This window comes from Aquarana catesbeiana, linkage group LG03, assembly GCF_042186555.1.
Source record: "Aquarana catesbeiana isolate 2022-GZ linkage group LG03, ASM4218655v1, whole genome shotgun sequence".
Lineage (NCBI taxonomy): Eukaryota > Metazoa > Chordata > Amphibia > Anura > Ranidae > Aquarana > Aquarana catesbeiana.
Window position 1 is genome coordinate 330,234,355 of NC_133326.1, and position 8,036 is coordinate 330,242,390.

General features: G+C 42.2%; 1 protein-coding gene across 1 annotated transcript in view; it reads left to right on the forward strand.

Annotated features, from left to right (window-relative positions):
* DDX41 (DEAD-box helicase 41) overlaps positions 1-6,372 on the forward strand; it is a 30,874-nt gene extending 24,502 nt beyond the window's left edge. Inside the window, exons 14-17 of the mRNA XM_073620499.1 lie at positions 2,383-2,532; positions 3,993-4,064; positions 4,168-4,278; positions 5,701-6,372. Coding sequence (XP_073476600.1) covers positions 2,383-2,532; positions 3,993-4,064; positions 4,168-4,278; positions 5,701-5,837 — 470 coding nt within the window. The 3' untranslated portion in view covers positions 5,838-6,372. The remainder of the gene's footprint in view (positions 1-2,382; positions 2,533-3,992; positions 4,065-4,167; positions 4,279-5,700) is intronic.
* Positions 6,373-8,036: the final 1,664 nt, after the last annotated feature.

The following is an 8,036-nucleotide window of genomic DNA, read 5'->3' on the forward strand; positions in this document are numbered from 1 at the left end:
TACAAACGCTAAATTTGACGGTTTGGCTATTGAGACCCACGTTCTGAAGAGTCGTGGGCTTACAGGTTCTGTGATATCTACCTTGATCAATGCAAGGAAGCCAGCTTCCAGAATGATTTATCAGAGTCTGGAAAGCTTATGTATCCTGGTGTGAATCCAGGGGTTGGCATCCCAGAAAATATGTGATAGGTAGAATTCTTGATTTTCTACAATTGGGTTTAGAGATGAAGCTGGCCTTGAGTACCATCAAGGGCCAGGTCTCGGCCTTATCAGTATTATTTCAACGACCACTTGCTTCGCATTCTTTGGTCCGAAACTTTATACAGGGGGTGACGCGTCTTAATCCTCCGGTTAGGGCGCCCCTAAACCCCTGGGACTTGAACTTGGTTCTAGCTGTGTTACAGAAACAGCCTTTTGAACCAATAAATCAGATTCCTTTGGTCTTGTTGACAAGGAAGTTAATTTTTCTGGTAGCCATATCTTCTGCTAGAAGAGTATCAGAACTAGCAGCCCTTTCCTGTAAGGAGCCTTATTTGATTGTACACAAGGATAGAGTGGTACTGCGCCCTCATCCTAGTTTTTTACCAAAGGTGGTTTCTGATTTTCATTTAAACCAGGACATTGTTCTGCCTTTCTTTTTTCCAGATCCCTGTTCTCCGGAAGAGAGATCACTACATTCGTTGGATGTAGTAAGAGCAGTCAAGGCCTATCTCGAGGCAACTGCTCAGATTCGCAAAACGGATGTTTTGTTTGTGCTGCCAGAGGGTCCCAATAGAGGACAGGCAGCGTCAAAAGCTACCATTTCTAAATGGATTCGACAGTTGATTATTCAGGTTTACGGTTTGAAACAGAAGATTCCTCCTTTTCAGATCAGGGCACATTCCACAAGGGCTATTGGTGCTTCTTGGGCAGTGCATCACCGGGCCTCTATGGCTCAGATCTGCAAGGCCGCAACCTGGTCTTCAGTCTATACATTCACCAGATTCTTTCAGGTGGATGTGAGAAGGCATGAGGATATCGCCTTTGGGCGTAGTGTGCTGCAGGCAGCGGTACAGGGTCCTCAGGTCTGATTGCACCCTACTTGGTGTTGGTCCCCCCCCCCCCCCCCCTCAGATAGCATTGCTCTGGGACATCCCATCAGTAATTACTGTGGCTCTGTGTCCCGTGATGTTCGAGAAAGAAAATAGGATTTTTTAAGACAGCTTACCTGTAAAATCCTTTTCTTTCGATGGACATCACGGGAAACAGAGGTCCCGCCCCTCTTCTAATACACTATATTGCTTCTCTACAAAACTGAGGTATCCCTGCAAGGGGAGGGATTATATAGGGGGTTGAACTTTCTGATAGGGTGTGCCAGTGTCCAATCACCAGTGATACCCTATATAACCCATCAGTAATTAATGTGGCTCCGTGTCCTGTGATGTCCATCGAAAGAAAAGGATTTTACAGGTAAGCTGTCTTAAAAAATCCTATTTTTCAATAACCTCTTCGGTCAGAAATAATTGTAAGGGTTTGTCGTGTTCAACATCTACTTTCATACCAGATGCTCCAGTAAATGGGAATCTTGGGGGCGCTGCATGATCCGTACCACAGTCATCTATTGTCCAAGTTCAGACATCACTGAGTTCAGTCGCAGAATCATCGCTGTCGTCTTTCAGTGTCTGATGACAATTTTCCCAATGAATCACTATCGCTCAATTCTGCAAGTGATTTTAATTCACTATCGCTCTTTTCTAGCTGGTCTGAAACCACTTTTGACCTAAAGGGGCACTTTTTGGACATTTTCAAGTTTCTAGGCAAGAATGGTAAAGGTGCAGGCACGGCACTGGACAAAGCACTTGGGACAAAACCTGAGGTTAAATGGTTTGATACAGTAATGTAATCCTAACAGATTACAATGTATTGTGTGTGTCTATGTTTTGAACTTTTTTGAATTTCCCACCTGGCCCTGCCCCCCTGCGCTCGCAGGGAAGGGAACCAAGAAGACTGTTGCATCGGCCGTAGGATACAGCGGGAGGACATCGGGGGGGGGGGGAAATCATAGGGACAAGGTAAGTACCATTACAGGGATACTACGGTGTAACCCCAAGTGTGGCTTGGGGTTACCGCTTTTGGTACTGAAATTTAACCCCAGGCCACACTACCAGGGAGGTTAACTTAATACGCATAATTATGCATTTAAAAATGTGCCTCTGACTGGTCCTTTTATACCATGCTATTTAAGACAACATGCAGCTAAATGTAAGAATGATATTGTTTTGCTTAATGCTGTTAATTCATCTTGCACCAAACAAGGTCACAGCTGGCATACTATGCTTGTATATTTTTCACACCACTTCTTTTGCTGCTTATCTGTCAACAAGCCTTGTCTTGCTCTTTCAGATCAAGAGGAGAGAACAAAAGCAATTGAGGCTTTCCGAGAAGGCAAGAAAGATGTTCTGGTTGCTACTGATGTTGCTTCCAAAGGTCTGGACTTTCCAGCTATACAGCATGTGATCAACTATGATATGCCAGAGGAGATAGAGAACTATGGTTAGTGTGAAGACTCAAATACATGCTGCTGGGATGTGAGGGAGTGTTAACTGTTCTGCAGTCAACTGTTCTATATATCTCATATATATATATATATATATATATATATATATATATATATATATATATATATATATATATATATATATATATATTATATATTCTCTCTGAGGGGTTCTGCATTTTTCTGTTTTTGGCTGTTTTTCGCTTCATGCTTGTTCTGGATTGTAATTGAGAAACATAAAACCAGACCAGTATTTTCAGGAGGCCAGCAGTGGTAGCCTCAGGTTGCTCTTATGTCAGGTGTGCTTTAAATCTTAGTTATGGGTTAATTATAGGGTATGCATTATTATCTCTTAGCAGTAGCAAAGGTTCCACTGGGTCTTCAATGTCTTGCATAAATGTCCCGGTTTAAGGAAAGCGCTCCATCTGCAGGCATTGATCTTGGCCACAATAGCGACTATACTGTGCTTCTAGTAAAGTTTCATCAAAGCATGATCTCCCTCCTCTCAGCGAACAGTTCAACCAGTGTACTTTGCAGACCGGCCCTGGTATCCTCTCATTGTCTCCTTGCTTTCAGCAATCCAAGCCTCGTTGTCACTCCTGACGGCTGTCTCCCAAGGCTGCCCAGGACACATTTGTTGGGTTCCTCATAGCTCAGCCTCAGTCTTACTTTCATCGGCAGGACCTCCTCCAGCAATCTCTAAGGCCCCTTTCACACTTATATGACTTGTCCCATGATTTTGTACTGCAAAATCGTATGACAAGTCATTCTCCATGATTTACAATGACTACCATTCATATTGGCACGACTTTAAGTCGTGCCGACTTCAAAGTAGTCCCTGCACTACTTTGGTCCAACTTCCATGCGAGTTGATGTCCATAGACCTCAATGTTAAACCCTTAAGTAGCATGCAAATCGTACCTGAATAATATAGACATGATTTCAGTACGACTTTGTAAGCACAAGCTGAGGATGGTAAATTCCAAAGTTGTGGCAAAGTCATACAAAGTAGTACTGCTCCCAAATCGCAGCAAAATCGCGCAAAAATCGTGCGACTTTGAAGTTGCACAACTGTGAAAGGGGCCTTAGGCTCACCTCACCTTATCTTTTATAGGAGATCAAATTAGCTTGGCCCTTCCTTGATCAATAGGACTCACAAATAATTGACGCTAATACAGGAAACTATCTTGTGGACCAGCAAAAGAGCGTTAATGTGCTAACCATTCTGTGTTCTGAAAAAACTATTTGTTCATCCAATCCTTTCTCAAGCTGAGTGAGACATCTGACTGTTTTGTGGAAGATTATTAGAGAGAGTACTATATTGACTTTAACTCAATATAGTGGGCAGACAAAGTGCTGGCTCTTTTCTTATTAATTTATTTTTGGTGGGGTGAATTTCTTTAAAGGGATAGCACACAGATCATGTTTTTAACTAAATCTCCTTTCTTCTGTTTAGTCCACAGAATAGGACGTACTGGTCGATCGGGTAACACTGGCATTGCGACCACTTTTATTAACAAGTCATGCGGTAAGTATATTTGTTTGTGGTCATTTGACTTCACTTGGTTACTTTTTGTATGGTTATGGTGATTTAGAATTCATAATAACAAATTTATCATTTCGTCACACAGATGAATCTGTTTTGATGGACCTGAAGGCTCTGCTTCTGGAGGCCAAGCAGCGTGTACCCCCTGTACTGCAAGTGCTCAACAACAGTGATGAAACTATGCTGGATATTTCAGGTGAGCAATCCCAAACATCATCACTAATTTTCTCTGAGCTCTGTATTCACATGTTTGCCATTGTTTTAAGCATTTCCACATGTGAACAGCTTACATTCCTCTTACATTGAACATTTAGGGATTAAATGGTGTAATTACGATGCCCTGAGATGTGCAAACAGATTAGTGTAAAGGGCGTTGCTCTTATTCCTATTGGTCTTCTAAAAGCTGTAAAAGAGACTTTAAAAGAGACTTTAAAGCCTGGATTACATTGGCAGGGTATAAAGTCTGTTTTATAGTAGATAGATATAAGGATGTTAATTAATGTATAGTTGTCCTTCAATTCACATAAGTACTAGTTAATATATACTTTGAGGCATTTAATAAAATACAGAAAAAGTAATCCTGCCCAAAATGCATTGCAGGAGGAGGAACTTGGCACACTATAAATTTTCCTGATGTTACCAGTGTCAGATGTGTTTAGTGGTTTCCTTTTTAGATGTTTTTCTGATTTTTTTTTTTTTTTTTTTTTTTTTTTTTTTTGTCTCCGACCATGTGGTTGGAAAATCCCTCCTGTGGAGCTATTCCTGGCCGGGAGAACACACCGTGATTATTGGTAGCGCCTATACCCACTGGCAATAATGACATGACAAATCTGATAGGCTGGTTGTACCCAAGTTGGCCAATCATCTTGGGTACAATCAGCCTGCTTATAGATGGTTTTCAAATCTCGGCCGGTCCCTGATGAAAGGAAGATATTCAAACCATTTATGGCCAGCTTTAATGATGCCTTTTGTTAAGATGACTAGTCCCACTTTAGATTTGTACATTTTGATTTGATTCCTTGTCTAATCTCTGGGGGGGTGTATTAGGTAAATCTATAGCTTTGCCCTTAATGTTTTAAAGGGTATTGTCATATATGACACGTTAGAAATACTATATGGACACTTTTTTTAATATATAGCATGTTAACCATTAAAAACTGAATACATTATTACCCCATCCGTCTTCCAAAATCCACCTGACTTCTGAGTTTGTTCAAAGTTTTACACTGTTATTCCTGTTGCCATAAAACAGACTGAAAATGCAGTATGTTAATCTTGCCTAAAACCTTAAAACAAAACAACGTTTGTGTAGGGTGAACAATGGAATAGAGGTGTGTTACATGTCATTACCATAAATGGAGTCTCACATTTTGAGGTGTTCCTGTTTTAACACGTCCTACATTTTGTATGATTTTGATGCATGCTGCACCAAACTCGCAAGCTGTGCACCGTAATCTGTAATAGATCTGGTTACTTGAATGTCTTGACAATGTGCTTTAAAAGGTTCACCCAAAACACAAACTGTGGTGGCTACTGCCTTCTCTATAATAATAAATGGATACATCAGCAATTATAATTTTGGCTCTAATCTGATTTTTTTTTTTTTTTCTGTCTTTAGAGGAACGAGGCTGTGCCTTTTGTGGAGGCTTGGGTCATCGTATTACAGATTGTCCCAAACTGGAAGCAATGCAAACCAAACAAGTCAGCACCATTGGAAGAAAAGACTACCTGGCCACAGGTTCCATGGATTTCTAAGGGTGGAAGGCCACGGCTGGCTCTTAGATGGAGGATTCTATTTTGTGAATCTCCTGGATGTATCTGTACATTGGGCTTTGTATCTATCTTAAAGAAATACTCTACAGCAAAGTGTGTATTTATTTGTGGTGATTTACCTGGTAGTGACTTCTTGTCCTCTGGGCACCAAAACTTACGTTTCTATGAAACCTTTTATCTGCTCTCAGAACATATATAAATCTCCCCAACTGTATACATTTTTACTTGTATCATTATCTTTCTGTATTTTTATGATTGGTGAACACTGTGATGTGTGTCTCCATAATGTGTCTGCCTATGAACTGTGTCCTAAATGCTCTCCTCACCAGACTGTGAGTGTTGGCATGGAGTCCTTTTGATGATGGTAAGCCACATTATGGGAGATTGCATTCTGACTAATGAAGTCTGCATTGCAAACCAGTAATATTGGAAAAAATACCAATCGCTAATGCTCTATTTTGTACTGACTACATCTTCTGATGTACATCCACAATAAAAGATTGTGAACACAATAAAAGATGAGTCAAGTTTTTAAAGAAAACAAATGAGTAACGTTCCTTTCACACTTGTTTGAATTAGGATCCAACTTGTGAAAGCCAAAATCTCAGGACGTGTAAAATGCCATGTATCTCTATGAGAGCCATTCCAGTTGTTACTACAGAAGTCGCTGCGACTTCAGAAAAGGTTACTGCACTACTTTGATCTGACTTTGACACTACGTCAATGCCAGAGAGTGTAAAAGTCTTTTCTTTATCGTACATCATGGGACACAGAGCCTTAAGTAATTACTTAATGGGTTATAGGCCACCTTCAGGTGATGGATACTGGTATACCCAGTCCAGGAAGTTCACTTCCTATATAACCCCTACTCCTTCCAGGAGCACATCAGTGTTTTCACCAGTGTCTAAGGTGTTGGTCACAAGTGAAGATGTACTCTGCGGAGCTCCAGGAGGGATCCATACTGGATTTAAATATCCTCCATAGACCAGATCCATCCAAAGTGTCACTGAGGCCTAAGTGGATGGTACCTGGGGCCTCGTATCTGAAGCACGAGGCTCTGCCTGTAACGCCTCTCCATGTAGGGCTGGACCCCGGGAACCCAGGGCTTGTTACATTACCTAAAGCTTTCCTGGTGGGGTGCTTTACAGGTCCAAGGGAGTGGAACCCCGATATCTAGGGACCCGGTCCTTGAAGGTTTGCTAACCGCAGCCCGCCATGATGGGTGGAGGTTGGATTGGCTGTTAATTTAGCAAATCCTGCAGCAGGGACAATGTAAGGGAAGAAACTTAGGAACTGAAAAGTCCACCTATGTATTCTTCCATTAGGGGGAAAAAATGTTGACATGCCTTAAATTCTCCACTAGAGGGAGTCTATGCACATACCTTAATCTGTTGTCTTCACTGTAAAGCTCAGTCTCTGTGTGACCGCAGCAGCATGTGGAGAGGGATTTTTTTCTCAGGTAAAAAGAAATCTGACAAAATGTTTTCTTTCTCCCACCTGAAGGGACTGAGGGTTAGAGGGACATCAGTGGTGTACCCACCTTACACCCCCCCGCTGCGGTGCGGAGGTCGCGCTGGTACTGCGCCCCCCGCCCCCCCTCGTGTTGGGTATGTAGACCCAAAAGCGCTGCGCACGAGAGCGGGTACATTTTTAATGTAAAAAGGGGCGGGATTTTTTTCAGAGTGAGCGGGGCCTAAGCGCAGGGCCATGAACGTCTACGAGGAAGCACGGCAGGCAGCAACAAATAAAACTACAGCTGGGACTATCTCTTCTCGGCTGGCGAGGAAGAAACAAGCAGTCTGCACACAGGGACACATGAGCTGTGGGACACGTGAGGGTTGCAAACTGGCATTCCTGATACAGGAAGGACATTTTTTTTCCCCAGCACTAGGCTGAACTTAATAGTGGCTTTAAATGTCATGACTATATTCAGTGATTAAGTGCAATTGTATAGTGCCTCTGTTTTTGTGCTTAGGACTATGCCTACTAAAAAAGACACCACAAAAACCAAAAAGGTACTAAAGGTTTCACCCCCAGGCACTAGGATTTCGAGTCGCATTTCCATGCTGTCATCCTCGCCTGAATTACCAGTTATGGCAAGCCAGGGTGAGCTAATGGAACAAATTGATGGTGCAACTGCTTCTCACATCTCAGCCCCTGTATACGTGACTGAAGATGTCC